General features: G+C 33.0%; 1 protein-coding gene across 1 annotated transcript; it reads right to left on the bottom strand.

Moving 5' to 3' along the window:
* Window positions 1-2,211: 2,211 nt before the first annotated feature.
* Window positions 2,212-19,947, bottom strand: LOC118747673 (geranylgeranyl pyrophosphate synthase). Its single transcript, XM_036481734.1, has 7 exons — window positions 19,724-19,947; window positions 19,430-19,584; window positions 5,908-6,052; window positions 5,585-5,845; window positions 5,402-5,504; window positions 5,210-5,337; window positions 2,212-3,915 (listed from the first exon to the last, which is right to left on the bottom strand). Exons 1-7 carry the CDS (start codon window positions 19,805-19,807, stop codon window positions 3,790-3,792), a joined length of 1,002 nt encoding a protein of 333 aa, XP_036337627.1. The 5' UTR covers window positions 19,808-19,947; the 3' UTR covers window positions 2,212-3,789.
* Window positions 19,948-20,242: the final 295 nt, after the last annotated feature.

The raw sequence follows: 20,242 nt of genomic DNA on the forward strand, positions 1-20,242 counted from the left end.
GTTGTAATTAATTATTACGAATTTCAAATTGTATACAAAAACCTTTTGCAGTGTACTAACAAATCGAAATTAATGCTGAAAAAGTGTTTGATGGCAAAAGAAACGGAAAGCTAATTAAGCATGCAAATACATTAGACCACGCCAAAACAAAACAAAAAAATTCTGCAATGCGACCGAAAACCGACATTTTAGTATTTGATATTGTAATAATCCTCAACGAATAGAGAGTCTACGATAATTCTCGTAAGAAAATTATTTCTTCTCCTTTGAGGTCAATATATTTTTCTAACATCAATCAAAACATCCGAAACTGTAAGAATATTTTTTTTTTTTTTTTTAATTACAAGGAATCACCCAAACAAGGCCAGCCTAATTAAACCCGAGTTAAAAAGGATAATTTAGGACTTTAAAGAATGTGAGAATTTTTAATCGCATTGCAGGACTTTCTTTGGCTTGGTCTAATATATATACATACATACATATACTATGTGCGTATGTTTAAACAATTATGTCTGTGTGAAAATTATAAAAAAAAATCTGCAATATTTTCGTGCTGTGTGTGTTTTATATTTTTGTATAAATTAACTAAATTGTCAACTTTTATGCGTTCTTGCTGTTACGCCAAATTTTTTGCATAATTTTGTATAAAAGCTACTACTTATATGTAGACTGTGTACTCTTACATATTTACATATACCTAACAATTAAAATTGAATTTTATAATAATCGCTAGACATGTACATAAATGTTATTTACTCGATATAACTATGTTCATAGGGTTTCACGCTAAATGAAATGCATGGATATACAAAACAGCTTCTAAAGTGAAAATACGACATTTAGTTGAAAAATGACTTCATTCGCTATTTCTTACTTTAGTTCACTTGGGGCGTTTAAAATGTATCCGCCCTTTACAGACAAATTTTGTTTCAAAAACTGTGTTGGAAGGGCAGAAAAAGCTACTTCAGAAAACGGCCCTTAATAAAACTATATAATACAAATCTGGACTTAAACGTAACTATTAACTCTCAGACCAGTTTATAAAATATTTTAGTACCCTACATCACAGATATACATAAGTGGAAAAATAAAATAAAAACTAAATATAAAATTTAGCATATAAAATATAAAAAGCTGAGATGGATTAAAACAAATAGAAAAAAAAAAACATTTTTATACATACTACATGCAATGTTGGACACTAGGAAATTTATAAGTAAATTTGCTTTAATTTATTTAACTAAGTTAAAAGTAAAGCCTAAATTATTTAGGCCTTAATTGATCAAATCAATGGCTGCAATTAATTTATATGAATGTGAATATGTGCATTTAGGTGTTTTGCTTGACTTATAAGTACTATATACATACATATGTATGTGGTATAATGTGCAAAACGTGCATATTAATAATTTATTAATAAGAAAGTTATTAAGTGTTTATAAAATAATATTTCTAATACATATTTATAATGCCTTATGTAATAGCTAGAATTTAGATATGCAAAAGGTAATCAAATGATTTAAATACACTATACAAAATATGTACAATTAACGAGCATACTTTCATTTCATAATGCATTCCTCAAAAAAAATCAACATATACGCCATTGGACTTTGAATGAAATCGTGCAGAAAGCTATTATTTTAAGTGCGAAGACCCAATAAATAGTATCTACAGTAAAAACGGTATAAAAAAAATTCGGCCATCTGGCGATTCTTGGTATAGTTTAAAAATCCGCAACCGAAATGAGCCACATATTCATGTACATATATAGGGCCCCAAGGATTGCCATTTCTACAACATGCCTAAAACCGAAGAAGCATTTTTTTATGCTGTTACAACAACCTACTTAAATCAATACTCTAGTTCTGTCAAAATCCTTTAGGACCTCACTATATTTTAGTTTGCTCTGCAAAAGCTTTAACAAATCTTTGTCCGTTTTTAACCTTCAATTTACATGACTACTAGTTTTTTTTTTATTAATTTTCATTATGTTTATTTAAATTTTCTTTCACTTTTACAATAGGCTTTTTACTTCATAAATTCTCTGTAGCAAGTATTTAATACTTATATGAATAAAAATATATTTATGTAATAATTAATATATATATTTTTATGTATACTTATGTATATACTTTAGGTGGTGCAATGTGCAATAAACTGCAGTGCATTTCATTTGAAAAAAGTTAACATTCTCCAGCCGTGCGTCCATTTTTTTTTTTGTTCTATTTTTATAATATTGCGAATACATACAAATTTGTTTTGCTTTTATTTAAAATATCATTTACAAACGGTTTTGCAAGTCTTTACTTGTAACTGCTGTTGCCTGTTTAGCTGCCTGAAGTCTACAAAATCTAGCAGCTATAGTAAACATTTTATTGGAAAAAGTCTTGAAAGTCTAAACAATAATCACATATCACTTACAAGTGAATAAAGGTTAAAGAATATAAACATCGCTAAAATCTATATTTTGTATACTTCAGGCATAAAAACGAGTGTAACTGTGATTTTATATGTACGTATGTGTGTACGAGGGCGTGTATGGATGTGTATGCGTATGTAGATGTGCATTTGCTTAATGATTATTGCGTTAACAATTTGTATATTCTATAAACGTGCGAATTTTGGAATTTTTGATAAGTGATATTTAAGATATTTATAACATTTTCCATGAAAATTTTCTTTAAAAAACATTGCTTAATTAAAGTACAATACATCGATTTAGAATATTAAGTACACGCGTACTTAAGTGAATTGAAATTACATATTTTGTTTATAATCAACACGATATATTAACAAGTATGTAGCATTAAATGTTACCGGTAAAACAACAATATTCAATCAAATTGCATATTTCATGTTTTTCAAAAACGTTTCTAATAATAAACTTTTTTTTCTCAAAACGCGAAAGTAGGTTTTCGTAAAAAAATGAATGTATAATTTTGTGTAGCGCTCAAGCGTATTCAATCTGAATTTTTTCAATATTTATAAGAATAATGTTTATTAGCCGCAACTTAAATTACAATGCTGGCACAAAAGTTAATACAAATACGTAAACGGCAAGGTGTGTAAGAGCAGGAAGATAGTGTAGCTTACAAATCAAAACAAAATTTCATTATTATACATTTTCCATACAAAAAAAAAAACAAAACTAATGTGAAGATTCGTTTTTCTTCTCAACTCCGTTAATTATACGCTAGATAACAAATCGAATACTTAATGAACATAAATACATAGGTACATATCTGTGCCGTACAATTAAAGTAGCTTAAGTGACTTTGGAAGGTTTGACTTTGAATTAAAAAAAAAAAAATCAGTTTCCCTTGAAAATTTTTATATTTTTATTAAGCTTCTTTAAAAAGGGCATCTTGAACCACACCTATGGATAGTTAAAGGTCAAAATATTGTTTTTGAGCTCAATGAAATGTTGCTTTAAAGGGAAAAGGGCATATCCCGACTTAGGATACTTTAATTCAACGGCGCATAACTATGTATTTTTTCATATGTATGTACTTAAATTATTAAATAAAATCTCTATGTTACATGCTTCAGTGTTCTTTTAGTGCTGTTTTAGTAAAAATTCTCGTTTTATGTTTCTAATAATTGAAAGAACGTTGAAACGAAGAAAAAACACGAAATTCAGCTATTAACAAGCGCTTGTTGAATAATTTAAAAAATATTTAGTTTTTGCAAAAAAACCTCTATCATATTCATTTCACTCTTAGCAGCAAAAGAGGTTGGCGAATTAATTGGGTTAATTCAAAGTTCCCTCTTTTGCCTCTTTGGCTGTTAATTGCTATTGTGATTGCTCGGCGATGCAACATCATTGTGATTAATGTGATTATCGTTGGCTTTCCATGACAGCAACTTGTTGAGCAAGACATCCATGTAAGGATTGCCACCCAAGCGTACGACCTGTAAGTGAAGGGGGGTAGAAAGTTGATAATTAAATTTGAAATATATTCTGTATGGTAGTTTGGTATACTAGAGTAACTTAAGCGAAATGGCAAAGGATGCAATTTAAGTTGAAAATGTTCAAATATAGGCTTTTGATAGTAAAACTAAAATCGATGCAGGCAGAAATTCAATTAGAACTAACACAGAGGTTTGTGCTATTTTATATACAAAATGTCAGAGTTTATAACTTTGAGAATCAACTTAATGAAGAAGTGATTGGTTAGTTTGAAAATTTTTCGCCCGTTGCTGCTTGAGTTTTAACGCCCGATTGACTACTTGAGTCCTTGATCCTAGGTAATAAAAGGGAGTAATAGAATTACTGTTCTAATACAGATATTTCATCTGTGAACATGTGGCATACATATCTGCCCTTCTCTCAGCTATCGCTAAACCGAGCTAGAGACTGCCTCAGACAAAGGAACAAACCACCAACTATCTGTTGATACTCTTAAGACTCTGTCCTATACTAGCCCCGGTGGAAAGTATAATGTTGAAGCCCTCCTGTTTCACTTCCAAGCATTTTCAAGAACGGAACGCGAAAAAACTGACTGGGTTGTAGTATGTTGCTAACTTAGGTTGTTGTTGTAACACCATCAAAATACCCCAACGAATTTTCCGATTACGTTAACCCGCCTGTCGTGGGGGCAGCTAGGTTGAAGTGGTTACAGAACTTATAACGCCAGCGCAGCTAGGCCCGGTAAAGGGCTAATTGTGAAACCACATGGATTCAGAACCCCAATTACTTTTTTAAATAGCTCGTGGAGTCTATGAACCCTAAAAGCTGTAATATCCTAACCTTTGCAGTCACGCTTAGAGCCAATTTCAGATGGCCATTTTAAGTACTAGAGATTGTTGATTAACTTCAAAAATTCAACTGTTTTATCCAGAATTGTTTGTCCTTTCCTGGAGAGTGCAGGGCAGTAACAGGGTAAATGCCTAATTGTTTCAGACTCTTCTTCGTGGTTTTCTAAACCGGATAGTATATCAATTGTTTGTCGCCAAGCTGTTTCAACGAGGTCGAACCAAAGGGAGCTGAGCTGGTAGCTGAGTCGTAACTAGCAGCTCCTAAAGAAATAATTTTGTAAGACTCCCGAGACATTCTGCAAGCTTGCCTATCAAAATACATATGCCCTGTGAGTAGCCCAATCACCATTGGCATTTCAGACCATATACAATTGACAACAATTTACATTAAAACCCCGCCTTAAATGTGCATCAATAACTCTCCTTACAAAGTACTTAAATATATTACCTCCGCTCTCGCTTCCTTGTCGAGTGATTCCAATACCTCACGCGTATACTGAAAGCTGCCCAATTTTTCCAGCAAACTGATGCAGTATTTCTTCACTTCGATATCGTGAGTGCGCTGTCGCAGAATATCTAAGGAAATGATTAACACATACATATAGTTAAGTCTATTTAACTATTTTCGGCAAACACTCACGCAAAACCTGCTTGTCATGCTTCTGTGAGCGTACCGCATGTATGACAGGAAAACCAAATTTACCCTCGGTTAAATCCTCAGCAAAGCTTTTATTTTGCGTATACTAAATTGAAGAAAAACACAAAATGTAAGTGATAGAAAAAGTAATTAGAAAAACATACAAAGCTTAATTATAGTGCATACCTCTTTCAAGCTCAGATTACAGTAATCGTCACGTATTTGAAAGTACAAGCCCAGAATGGCGGTCAGTTTAGTGAAATCTTCCTTATTCTCGCTAAAGAGCTGCATCAAGCGTATGGCAAGCATGAATAGACCGCCCGTTTTGCGTATAGTCATCAGCTTGTAATCCGATTCCGAAGGGCAAGTAAAACTATCGCGCCAATAAATTTCCATGCCTTGGCCACGATGCAGTTCCAACAGCTGTTCGGTGTAAACATTGGTGGCCTATGAATGCGAAGAATGGTTTTTTTAGAAAATGAAGGAAAATTTTAATAATTTGTATTTACCTCTGGGTGTCCCAACTGTTGCACCTTCTCCAACGAAAGAAAGAGCACATAATTTGCGGCATTGAGAGTGCTGGCTACGCCATAAATCGAATGCGCTACGGGAACACCTCTGCGAAGTATTGAATTGTCTTCAATATCATCAATTCTGTAAAAATTACAATGAATACGCGTGACGAACAACATTCAATGGCATTCAATGCTTCGAGTGGATTAATTATGTTTTTGGGTTAAAAGGAATTGGCGCGCATCAATGACTACAAATATTAGTTACTTATCATTAGTATTGAGAGAACGTGCACACACACGTCTACTCAAGTCGAAATATGTATTAGTTGTTATGAAGTTAGGTAATTAGAAATATCATTTGCTAAAATTATCATGCAGAGGTACACAGACATCCTAGCAACCAAACAGTCAAAAGAATTGAGGACATCTTGAACAAAAAAAAATAGCAATAATTTTTAATGGACGTCACACTATTTGCATAATGCGACAAATGAAATGTAGCATAAAATATGTAATGCAGCAGCTACTTAAGTAATTAAAAGAATTCACATTGCCGCATTGTTCAGTGTAGAAGCGGGACAGAGAAAAGGCATAAAAAAACATACAACGCCAACTGAGCCATAAATCACATAGTGGACAGTCATTTAAACAGCGGGGGGAAATAAAATATGCACAACTAGCGCCGCATTACATTGCAATGTGGTTTGCAAACTATGTACATAAATCTCACATACTCTTTTCCATTTTTTTTTTACCTATCCATTGCAGAATCTAATCAAACAAACAGAAAAAATTACATCATTAAGGACTCAACCATTTCTATCCTGCTCTATATTTGCATATGCTCAATGTCAAGTTATTATTGTAAGCGCTGGCAAAGCGACTAAGCATGAAGCGAAAAAAAAAATGTAAAAATTCACACTTACAGTTTATTTGTGTGTTTTATTGCAACAAATTGTCGTATTCCATTCATTACAACAATCTTCAACGTCATAGGATGCTAAAACGTCATACTATTGTCTGTAGGATTTATCCTTTTCTATGTTGAAGCATTACTTACAGTTAATAGTGAGACAGTGTTAGAAGGATTGGTTACATACTATACGATTTCGGAACGTTTTCGTAAGTAATGTTGCAAAATGAATGCAAATTTTGTGAAAAGCGTCAGCTAAACCGTTAATATGTTAGATGCAGTTTTGTAACTGCATACTTGAGAATCAGGGGGTTTTAGATTTGATCTGATCGTGCACCCAGGGAAAATTTGTGTTCTAAAAACAAGTTCAAATGAGATAAAATTTTTAATTTTTTGCGCTTAAAACTTTAAAATATATTTATCAATTTAATTATGGATATATGCATGATAAAAAAATAGGAAGGTAGAACCGCTGAGAGGAATTTTTCATATTCTTGACGTTTGCAAGCATTTTAATTTTTAAATTTTACACACAAACTCACACACACATTCTTATTTTCAATCTCAAACAAAAACAACTTTGAACCATTCCTTTTTTCTACTCTCAATTTTATATGATTTTAAAATGTTGGCAAACTTCAAAAAAAAACCATGGCCGACCAATTGAGAGAGCGGTTTTACCTTCCTATGTTTTTATCATGGATATATGTATTTATCAATTTGGTTTTAGATATATTTATCAACATATTTATAGATATATTCATCGATATTGATAACGATATAATAATGGTTTTATTAACAATATAATAATCGATATTGTTACCGATATTATAACAAATGTTTTTATTGATATATTTAGTCTCGAAAAAACCGAAATAGCCCTTAGAATCTTAAAAATCTCGAAATAGACCGGGAAAATTCTTGACAATCTCGAAAGAGACCCGAAAAATTCTTGAAACCTCGAAATAAACCCGAAAATACCGAAATAATCCACAGAATCCTAAAATAGTTCCGAAAATTCCGAAGTAGTCCCGAAAGCGCCGAAGAAGTCTCGGAAATCTCCAAATCCCGAATTAGTCTCTAAAATTCCGAAATAGTACCGAGAATCTAGAAATAGTCCCGACAATCCCGACAATCCTAAAAAATCTCAAAGTATTTTCGAAAATCCCGAAAATAGTCCCTAAATTACCCAAAATCCTGAAATAATTACGTATTTGTCAATGTTATTGTGGCTTGCTAAGATTTTATTTTTAATATTTTTATTGAGCTTTGTACCACGATTGTTTATTAGGAAAAATTGAAAAAGCAACAAAGTCTAAGCGGTAGAAGTTATAGCACTATTTCGGAGATCACCACATCTCCTCATCAGACTTCTTTTTTTCTAGACTTCAGCTTTCTTTGTTGCTTAGACTTTGTTGCTTTTTCAATTTCTCCTAATAAACAATCGTGGTACAAAGCTCAATAAAAATATTAAAAACTGAAATAATTACTTTTGTCCAGTATTTAGTACAGACAAAGTCTCGAAATACTGTAGTGAATCCAAAGTCTCAAAGTACTTACGTAAGCGGTGTTTCGTTAAGTGAAATTATCTAAATACTTTTAGACTAAGTATTTAGCGCTGTGAAAATAAGTAAATACTAGCATACTCGCTATTTAGTAACATCCAAAATACTTAAGTAAATAGTACTTTGGTATTTACCACAACATAAATACTTAAATACCTTTGTGCTTGGATTTTCTGCAAAGCAAAAATTATGAGGATGAGTGTCGTCCTAAAATGGTCCAGTTCTACGCCAAGTCAGAACAAAGTTCAAGCTCCTATGGCACGGAAATACTATGTACATACAAGTAACTTAATACCTTTGCCTTTAACTATCTACTCTTTCAAATATTCTTTAACACAAAAACACACACAGCCGTGTGTATGCCGTCGCACATCCGCCATACTGTCGTTTCTTGTGCATCTACTACTATCTTCATTATCACTGCAAAGACATTGGCAGTTCACTTTACAAACTACATATATGTAAGCTAATATCGTATAGCCTGGAAGCGGGTAAACACTTGTGTGAGGAGGATGCCGGTGGCAATAGTGAGAAAGGTTGATGTTGCACATCCAGCTAGTTAACAAGGCAGTCCTTTCAGTCAGAGAAAAAGATATAGGTACATAAAAATATGTATGTACATATGTATGCATAAACATACTTGTGCTTGTAGGCAATTTCGTCAGAAGCTTTAGCGTAAAGGTAAAAGCGAAAAATGGACAATAGAGCGAGCGAAGCGGCTTTTAAGTCGGATTAAGGACATTTTTTACTATTCGTGTTTTAGTGAGAGATTAGCCATAATGATATGTATACAGACACCACACCGCAAGCGCATTGAAAGGAGTATTATCTTTTCTTTACCTATGTACTAGGGATGTTAATCCCGGTATCTACATATTCGCGAAGCCATGTGCCAAATATATGCAGTAAAATTACGTTTTTAACTTTTCTCTCTGACGTCAGGATTTTTGAAAAGGACTTTGAAAATTGAATAATATGAGTAATTAAGAAAATAGTTTAAAAAAGTCAGCGCGCCTGGGCCACACTGGAGAAATAAAACTTATACATACATATCTATTTTGTCTCATAACCAATATACATACATACATCTGCTTTTGCTTAAGGTTATATTTTTTGTCTTTTTTCTATCTAGATCCCTACCTCTACCCCTGTTCGTTTTACTTACATTTATGTTATTCTATTTTCCTTTATCTTCATTTTTAGCTTTATACTCTATCGATAACAAAATGAATAGTAACATCAAATAAAATATCGATAACAAAACTAATAAAATATCGATAACAAAATCGATGAAAAAATTCGATAAAAATTTCTATAGCAAAATCGATAATAATATTGGTAGAAAAATATATAAGAAACTCGATAAAAATATCCATAACAAAATCGATAAAAATATCGAAAAAACATCCATAACAAAATAGGTAAAAATATCGATACAAAATCGATAAAAATATCCATAACAAAATCGATAAATATCGATAACAAAATCGATAACAAATATCTCTAAAATAGTTAAAAATATCGATTACAAAATCGATAACAAGTCGATAAAAATATCGATTATTATACCGATAAGTTCCGAAAATATCGATAGCATTATTGGTAACAATATCCACAAAAATTTCGATAACAAAACCGATAAAAACATCGAATATTTTATCGATAAGTCTCAAGAATCTCTAAAATCCCAAAATAGTTCCCAGATTGAGTCTATGTGTCTCTCTCTATATCCTTTCCTCTTTAATTCATTTTATTTTAATCTTTCTTCCCCTATCTTCATCTTTACTTTTATCGGTATCCTCATCCTCCTCTTTTTCTTTACTTTTATGTTTATCATTTTATTCATCTACATATTCCCTTTCACCTTTGCCCTTATATGTATATGTAAGTAAAGTGTTTAAATTTACCTTGGTCTTCATTTTTGCCTTTACGCATCTTTGTTTTTGTTTTTATTTTTACCTTTGCCTTTATCCTTTTCATTATCTGTGTACGTACTCCCCTTTACTTTCATTCTTGTATTGGTCTTTTTCTAAGTGTTATTTGTAACCTTTTATTAGCAAATTTTTGTTAAATTAATACCTTGTGCATACACTCAAGAAGCTCTAGTTTCAGTTCCAACCATTTCTATGTGCAATTTCCGTTGAATTTGCAAATTTACTCCCAACCAACCAACCGCCGCTAAAAATTGTATCCTTGAATATCCTTGAAATTTTGCAATATTTATTTTTAAAAAATTATATGTTAAGGACTCGACAACGTCCGCATTTCAATACCTGTTCGTCCTTGTGAACCCGAAAAATTGTAATTTTATTTTTAAATCCCTAAGAATTTTCTCTTTCATTTGGTACCCATTTTTATTTTACGTTGCACTGAATTTTTTAAATAATTTTTTAGAATTTATAATATCTTTGAAATCATAAAGTTCTAGTAAAAAATTTCTAAAACTCAAAACGCAGTTTTACTGTATTTGGCCCACAGTGTCGTGAGTATATGGATTGTTTGGTGTGTTTTGCATTTTTTTTTTTTGTTTTAATCTTTTTACTCAGAATTTTTAGAAAAATTTTAGGTATAGCCCATTAAATTACAGGAGGATAAAGTGCAAGCATTCAAATGACTAAAAGTAACGTTGATTTTTTATAATTTTTTTCCATAAAAAGTAGGTTCGGCAATTTGTTTATATGGAAGAAAATGCCCTGCATCGTTTAAAAAAATTCCCAAAAATCAACGGGTTTTTGTAATTGCATGAAACTTCATTTTACCCTACTTTAATTTAATGGGCTATAAAACTGCGTACCTAAAATTTTTCCAAAAAATGCTGAGTAAAAAGTTTGAAATTTTGGCAAATTTTTGTTTGCATTTTTATAATTTTTGTACAAATTTTGAAATACGCATTTAAATGCAGTTAATTATGTATAAAATGAGGTAGACTTTTATACAAAAATTTAATAATTAAATAAAGAAAAGAAATATAGACTAAACTGGCTGAAATAAGGCGTTTCTTTTGTTTCTGTCACTAAATAGTATTATGAACTTCTTTCAGCCACACAATACATATGTTGACTTAAATAAGTTTTTTTTTTGCATCGAGCTTTTTTCGACGTGCCTTAAGTTCCTTTATCAGATATGTACACGCTTAAGTATTGTTAAATGCTTATAAATTTAATTACTGTCTTTTGTTTTGTTAATAATGGAATATTTTTCAATTTAAATAATAAAGTAGGTTTCAAACCCATTTATTTAATATTTATTATATGGGTAGGACTGCTTCTCAGACTATATTGTATTTATTTGGGTCATTGTATCATTTTTGGAATTCGTGCTAAAGTACCTAAAAATTAATTTTTTCTCAAATTTACTCCCACAACTCGAAAAGTTTCCTCGGGTTTCATCATCAGTTAAAGCAAAGGGAAAGTAAATTAAAAGAAAACTCACTGAATATTTAAACTTCAATGGTTTTTTTTTTATTTTGCAATAAAGTTTGGCCTATGTCACTGTATGATATAAATTGCATCATTTTTTCAAAATTTTCTTTTTATTGGAGAAATGTATCTAGATACTGTAGGAGTAGGGTTTTTGTGAAATGCAACACAAAGTTCTAAACACCTACTCCTCCTTATTCCGGGCCAAAGCTACGACATTTTAGAAGTTTAAAATTTTTAGATTAAAAACACTGGTCTACAAGGGTTTTGCGAATAAGACGGGACCTGGTGTTTCCGAACGGATTTTTCGTGCTGAACACGAATCTGGGGTCCAAAACTTCCCATCACGTCACGTTTTCGAGAAAAAAGGGGTTGAAACCCCTAAAAACAGCGTTTTTGGACATTTTCGAAAAATTGTAGAGCTGAACCCTGACGTGCTACAAACTTTGTATATGTCAGAAATTAAAGGCTAAATCGTGCCCTTTCGAATGAGCCCTATGCCGAATTAATCGCATGCACCCTTAGATCAGGGGGTGTATTTGTGTCTAGGAGTCCAATTTTTATATCCACCATATTCGACCCGTCATCTTAAATTTTTAAAATCTAACTGCAGATTCGTAATCAGCGACTTTTAATATAGTTAAAACCTTGGCATTATTAATTTTCTATGATCGTTTAAGATTAAATTCTTTCTGTGATCAATTTTTCCTGCACCCCTAAACACAAATACACCCCCTGCTTTAAGGGTGCACGCGATCAATTCGGCATAGGGCTCATTCGAAAGGGCACGGTTTAGCCTTTAATTTCTGATATATGCAAAATTTGTACCACGTCAGGGTTCAGCTCTATAATTTTTCGAAAATGGCCAAAAACGCTGTTTTTAGGGGTTTCAACCCCTTTTTTCTCGAAAACGTGACGTGATGGGACATTTTTGACCCCGGATTCGTGTTCAGCACGAAAAATCCGTTCAGAAACACCAGGTCCCGTCTTATTCGCAGAAAAAAAGTTGAAATTTGTAGACCAGTGAAATTGATTGCAGAGTATCGCTTTAAATTACATATCGCTACCTAAGGTTAAAGGGTGCCAAGTTCAATTTTTTTTTTTTCAAAATTAAGTTTTTGATACAGAAAGGCAGGTAATACGAAACTACATCGATTTTTCATCCCTCCTGTTCAAAATGAGCTTGGCACCTTTTCAGCGCCCTCTTTGGAGTACATTTTTTTTTTATTTTAAAAGTGTGCATATTAAATTGACAAGACACTGTATATAAGTTAGTGGTATAAACGTAGTATACTTATGCGCATTTCTACTCACTTTACACTTGGCTAGCGCACAATGGATGAGTCAGTCACACAGTCTAGTAAGTAGATATGTATGTAGAAGCTTGGCAAAGATTTTCAACAATGGAGCAAACAAAAGCGTGAGACAACAGCACAAGAAAAAGGCTGACTTAAAAGCTATGCAATTGAATTGTCACCAATGAATAGGGATTTTTTTTTTTCGTTTACAGTGGTTGCCACTATGCACGTGCAAACATACATACATTGATACAGATGTGTGTAATCATAAATGCCAATTGATGAATATTTCTGTGAAATTAAACGTGAAGGAGGAGAATGCGTTCTTTTGCATACATACATACATATGTACATAGGCATACATATGCATAGAAGCAATAAAAAATAAATGTAAAAACATTGCACAATGCAAATTTAAATGCGCACAATTAAAATCTTGGAATTGTAGCATAAAAGTGCCTAGGCAAATGCTGTAAAAGCAAATGCTGAGTGTGAAGGTCGTTTAAGTGTGTGATGGGAAAAATAGCTTTTTGAATTCTATGAAAAGTAATATCTAAGTAGTCAGCATGATGATAAATCTTGAAATGACTAAAAATATTTAAATTTCCCAGTGAAAGTAAATAGTCGCTAAAAAAAAGTATCATTCGTTATCAGCAAAGCTGCAGGTATCAAGTATGCACAAAATACATACATACATATCGCACGTTTAATAATATAGAAAAGTAACTCAAAATTTACGTTCTTGTAGATTTCATCATACAATTAATAAGCTTGATAAGGAGAATATGTTCAGCCTAATGCTGGATTTCCACTAGGCATTAAATGGTAAAAATTACAAATGAAAAAGTCGGGTATTAAAAAATAATCGTGTCAGTACGTTAAGAAAGAGTCATTAAGTTCATTTCCACATGGCATTTTTTTAAATGGCATTTTTTTAAATGGCAATGGAATTCGGCATAACAGTTGACTAAACTTCCCAAGAATGGCGAAGATATGGGTATCTCCATCTGTCTTTTTGTAAACCAACTGTATGAATCGATCAAACTTTGATTCCGTTTTCCCACAAAATTGAAATTTTGAAATAACTCCATATATTATTAAACGTGCGATATGTACTTATCGTCACCTGGATAAAATAGATTTTGTCGTAAGCGCCATTTCGACGATTTTTAGTTATAGATGGGCCATTCCATTGTGACTGGTGGGACATTTTACTCTGGGATATGATCAATTGTTGATTATAACTATGTCGTCAGAACCTATGCAACATCGAAGGATATTTTTTTTACCATAGAGCGATAACTAATGTATAAAATTGTTTTAACAACAAGTAATTTTTAAGCAAAAAACAAAACCGATTTCCATTCTCGTATAAAAAAAAAATATATATATATATGTATATATTTCATGATCCAATCATCGGACCTAAACCAGATTTAGTATTGAACCATCTCTGAGACAGTACCTTTCCGATGCGAAAAGAATTATCGAAATCGTTTGCCGGGTCCAAAGTTATGCCGTGCATACATTAAAACAAAAAAATAAAAATAAAAATATTCCGACGAACTGATAATTTCCTCCTTTTTTGGAAGTCGGTTAAAAATACCAAACGATTTCCTAGTTTTATGTAACTATCATTTGAATGAATGTGACAAATATAGTATACGATAAAATTTTACTAAAGAAAATCCTTCATAAACTCAAAAATTAACAATAATCAATAAAAATAAAACAATTTAAGAACTTCGTGAACTAGTAACATTCTCCGAGACTTTAGAGAAAATCGTCGCGGTAGGTCCTAGCTTGCTCATACTGGCACTTCATTATATTAAAATTGAATGGCTTAAAAAACTGCAAACTCAACTTTTTTCTAGAGAGCGTAAATAAAAAGTGCAATATTTGAATGAATTTTGGTAGAATTTTCTTTAATTTTGCACAAGGTTTGGAGAACTGATTTTTGGGGTTTTTGTTGTAGAATTAACCATATTTTTATTAAAAATTGCCGAAAACTAAAATATTTAAAAAATATTTGCCCGTATTGTAAAAAATTGGCTGTACCTTAACTTTATTGACTGACTGTATGTATGAATTTTCCTACATTAAAATTGTCATGATTCTCTTTCTGCGGTTAACGCTATTTGAACTAACTCATACACCTACAAGTACTTTGTGTATGCCGCACACGCGCCCAAACGCTGGAGACACGTCCTAATGAGACTCAAACCAGAACTTAAGAAAAAAATTTTTTTTCACTGATAACCGATAGCCACACATACATGCATACATACATATGTATGTAGTGTGTATTCCATAGTCCAATCTATTATTACTCATATTATTTATGTATAAATAAGCAAACGCCGAAAAATTCGAATAAATGTACATACACACACACACACATAAATGTATGTATGTATGTAAATTTGTTATAATAAAGAAGGCAGCAAATCAATAAAATAATTTACAAAGGGCTGCGGGCTATGCAGTAGTCGAGACAGCGATGGCATTTTAATCAGTCGCCTGGCAGTGAATTAAAATTGAAATGCGTGTGTGAAGACCTTAGCGTACAATTGAAGCAGGCGCGTATTACATTTCAATGCAATATGTGGTAAAGTAAGAGTTAGCATAGGCACATTCTAACTCCCCACAAATCAAAAACGGCAATTTCTAGCAAACCCTGTAGGAAAGAGAGTTACTTGTGAAGAGCTGGGAGAGTGCACCAGTAGAACAAAATACTGTCCAATAATTAACTTAGAGAACAAATATTTACAGGAATTTAATCTGTTGATTCGGCAGGTCAAATTATTGACTTTTGTTCGATGGAACTGCACAGCAGCCACAATTGTAAAATTTCCCCTCTCTATACATTTTCGCCAGTTTAAAACGAGAGAATTGTCGCGTGTGTATAATAAATATTATATGTATAGTTGTGTGAAAAATAATAGGGACACGATAATTTCACCACTTTTGGCTTTTTTTTTTTTGTTTAATGTTTATTATTTTAATGTTTATATTTAAAAAAAAATACAGCTCATTATCTAACAAAAACCATATAAGCCTAATTTCAAACCCTGTAGAAAAAAAAATCAGCGAAATTTTACAACAAACTTTTTACTAAGAATTTAAAAATAAATTTTTAGTATGCAGTTCTATAGTTCATTAAGTGCAAGTTTCAAGTGGATAAGAAATTGCGTTGATTTTCGATAATTTTTTTTTTTACTGGCGGTTTAATGCATTTTCTTCCATACAAAGTATGTTAGACAATTTTGTTTTTGTATGGAAGAAAATAATAGCACCACCTGCAAAAAAATTATCAAAAGTCAACGTAAGCTCTTAACCACTTGAATCCTGCACTTTCTTAAGCTGGAATTTAATGGCTATAAAACTGCATACTTAAAATTTTTCCAAAAAATCTTAATAATTTTGTTTTTGTTGAATTTTTTCTAATTTTTCTATAAAGCTTGAAGTTTGGACTTATTGGTATTGGTTAAATAACGAGCTGTATTTTTATAAAAAAATAATAAACATTATCCAAACAAAAGAAGAACAGCCAAAACTGGTAAAAAATGTCGTGTCCCTATTATTTTTCACATGACTGTATATACTTTGACTACCTCTCGTGGGGAAATCTCAAATAGCTCTACTGACTTTCTACCACCAAAGTTAAGTCACACTACGATTCTTTATAAATTTTTCTTTCAGGGCAGGCAATGCCATTAAATACGTTAACTTTGCATATGCCCTGCCTGCCAATCATCAGTTGGAGTGGGTGAAGCAAGTGTATTTTCCATTATTAAATGACATTTTTTGTTTCGCAGCTGGTGTGATTGTTTTTGAAGCAACCACATGTTGAAGCCACATACGCACATGCCTTCATACACACATATTCGAGTTCATTCAGCATATGGCAGCATTTACATACTATTACATTTTATTGCTACAATTATTGGCACACTATCGCTATAAAGCACATACTTCAATCAATTGCATATGCATATGCAACAATGTACAATTATCACTTACAGCTTCCGCAACTTTGTATTCAAATTTTTACAAAAGAACATAAATACTTTCACACTTACACTAGGATGCCTCATCCAAAAAGTCAGTATTATCTAAATATGTTTGAACTATACAGTATGTATATGTATGTATGTAGATAGATAGATATAATGAGGTATTTACACTGCGGATTTGGGTCAAAACTCATCACAATACCTTAGTTTGGCCTAAAGTCCCAATAGAAACCATTCGTGTCAGGGGCGGCAGTGAGTGAATATGCGTAGCTAAAAATCGAAATGGCAGTGCGGTTTCTCCCAGAAAATTCATTTCCTATTTATGATATTCACCTGTATGTAGGTACCTGTTATATGCCTTAAACTTATATGTGGAAGAGTGATAAGGTTCCTAATTCTCTGAAGTTGTACATATGTAACTTTTAAGCAGCCGCTCTTCCACTACTAGCTTTTCCTTTATAACATGTGATGCTATAGTGAGAGAGGATACCGGTTGTTGCTGTTCCCCCAACAGTTTTGTTGTTGCTGAAGTGGCAGTCCTTGCCCAGAAATATGTACATCTGGGCAGTTCTGGTTACGAAGACCCGACTGTCGCGGGAATGAAGGTTTCTGATCCTACTGGCTGGGTAGCTGCTGCTTCCCTTTGCCAGTCTCTGAGCCAGTTCATTGCCATATTTGCCTTTATGGCGCGGAACTCAGGGTCTGGGATCGAGGCCAGTTTCCCACTAACATCAAAAAACAAAAGAAACTAAAAAGCCTTTTCTAATAGCGGTAGCTCCTCTGCAGGCAATGGCAAACCTCCAAGTGTAGTTCTGCTATGAAAAACAGCTTCTAATGCAAATACAATCGCCGTTCGGAGTCGGCGTAAAACTGTTGTTCTTAAAATTGGTTTGGTTTTAATTTACTGTAATTGTCCAGCAGTATATTGTTTTCGACACCTTTCAAAGATTAGCAAAAAATGTACGATCATACGCGAATTTGTAAAAAAAAAAATGTTTATACATACTCCTACAAATTTGCATATCGCCGGCTGAGTGGAAGATCGACCCATCTCGGGAGCCGGTTCGAAAACGCCCTATCTCAGAAAACTTTTCAAGAACGCCCTACTTCAGAATTTGATTGAAAAACACCCTACCATAGAATTCGGTTGAAGAAGCCCTATCTCATAATTCGGTTCAAAAACGCTCTATCTCAGCTGAAAATGTATTGAAAATGTGCTGAGATAAGGCGTTTTTGAATCGGCAGCTGAGATAGGCTATTTTTGAACTGAATTCTAAAATTGGGCGTTCTTCAATAAAAATCTGAGATAGGGCGTTCTTGAAAAATTTTCTGAGATAGAGCATTTTTGAACTGGCTGCCGCGATACATAGGTCGATCTTCTACTCAGCCGTCGCAAGACATAACGCACTGAGTCGCCTCAAAGTTAATTGAATAGGGAATTTTACAGAACACTTCTTCCTACAAGCGCTTGATGATAAATTTACATACATATGTATGTATGGAGATACAAATATCCAAATAAATTGATTCGTTTTCAGTTCGCGAGAACTATTAAAGGCAATTTAAGCTTCCTTTGGCGAATCTCATTGTGTCTTAGGTGCCTTTGTATATAAAGCTTTTAGCTGAAAAAACCCTATGTGCCTTGAATCTGAAATTTGCGGCTGCTTAATACAACCAAAATGAGCACAATGGCTTGGTATGTACATACATAGTACATACATATTGTATATATGAGTATGTAAATATTTCGCCATAATTTCTAGCGCTACATGCATACATATATAAACAGAAACATAATGGAAAAATAATATAAACAATCGTGATATAAACAAACTCAAAGGAGGTGAGTGTGAATTGATATTAACCGGGCCACCAACCTCAATACAATGAAGCAATGCAAGAACAAAACAAAAAGAGCAACTAAAATAAAAATAATAAAACAAGAAGTCATTATTTGCGCACAAATTAAATATACGGACATTCACACAAGAGTATAAATGGCGCCGCTAAACGCACATATTTATATGCACACATAGAAATCTTTCGAACTTGAAACGTAAACATGACATTGTATATTTCGGTGGATTATGATGCAGTAGCCGCCTAGCCAGCTGGAGGGAGGGAGGGAGGCAGGGCAGGCAGACGCTTCACTTAACACATTCGATATATGTCCTTATGTACAAGCATTCATACATACGTACATATATAGCTATCACTCAGTTAGTAGTAGTGCATTGGGTGCTTTTGATGGCATTCCATGGCATGCTTTAAATAACCAAAATATGTATAAATGAACGATACTTACAATAAGCTGGAATTGTGCAGCATTTGCACAATTTCGCCAATCTGGTGTAATTTCTCCGCCGGAATATTAAGCCAATGATTGAATGCCAAGGCCAGTTCTGAACGGAATTGTTTGCCTGGTATTTGTTGTATGTAAGCGAATGGCTGCAGCAGTATCTGCAACAAAGAATCAAGAAAAAGACTACACGTAAGCTTAGGCGATTATGGTTCACGCATACGCACAAATTTCGGATGAAAAATACCGAAAATTTGTGTGTTAAAGGTCAAAGGTATTGAATGAAAGTTGTATTATCACCTCATCTTGTTCTTTTTGCGTCGACGGATCACGCGTTTTTGCGAGTATTGTACACAATTCTTCCATGTTAGCGTTGCCTGGCATTCAGACGGGACTGTGGATATATTTAATTAATTCACAAACAAACGTACTTTGCTGGCGCTAGACACTTTATTTCCACACGACTGATCGACTTGTCTGCTTGGAGCAGATTGCACACGGAAAGGAAAGAAGCCGAAGCAATATACGGCGAGCAGCTGATTCTCTGACAGCCAATTGCTTGGATTCGTGATGTAAACAAACTCAGTTTAAGAAACACTGTATGAGGTTTGACACTTACATGAATGGAGTAGAGTTTCCGTTTCAAATAAAAACAAATTCCATGCAGTTGTTTTGTTTTTTTTTTTAGGTTTTTATTGTAGCGATGTGTGCGCAATAACATGTGGATGCAAAACAAAATTAAAGCGTAAAGGAACTGTTGTTTTGGCCAAAGAACGTAACATTACGTACATTTACGTTCTTTGAGCAATACAAAAAATT

Source organism: Rhagoletis pomonella, unplaced genomic scaffold (genome assembly GCF_013731165.1).
Source record: "Rhagoletis pomonella isolate Grant_MI unplaced genomic scaffold, Rhpom_1.0 Rhpom_scaffold_00012, whole genome shotgun sequence".
In the NCBI taxonomy this organism is placed as follows: Eukaryota; Metazoa; Arthropoda; class Insecta; order Diptera; family Tephritidae; genus Rhagoletis; species Rhagoletis pomonella.

Bases quoted from the DNA above. Each gene is read 5' to 3' on its own strand.
- LOC118747673 (XM_036481734.1), bottom strand. From the start codon at position 19,807: ATGCCAGGCAACGCTAACATGGAAGAATTGTGTACAATACTCGCAAAA. The intron at 6,053-19,429 runs GTAAGTATCGTT...TAATTTTTACAG, and splicing joins CTGCACAATTCCAGCTTATT to AATTGATGATATTGAAGACA. The intron at 5,505-5,584 runs GTATGCACTATA...TCTTCAATTTAG, and splicing joins GTAATCTGAGCTTGAAAGAG to TATACGCAAAATAAAAGCTT.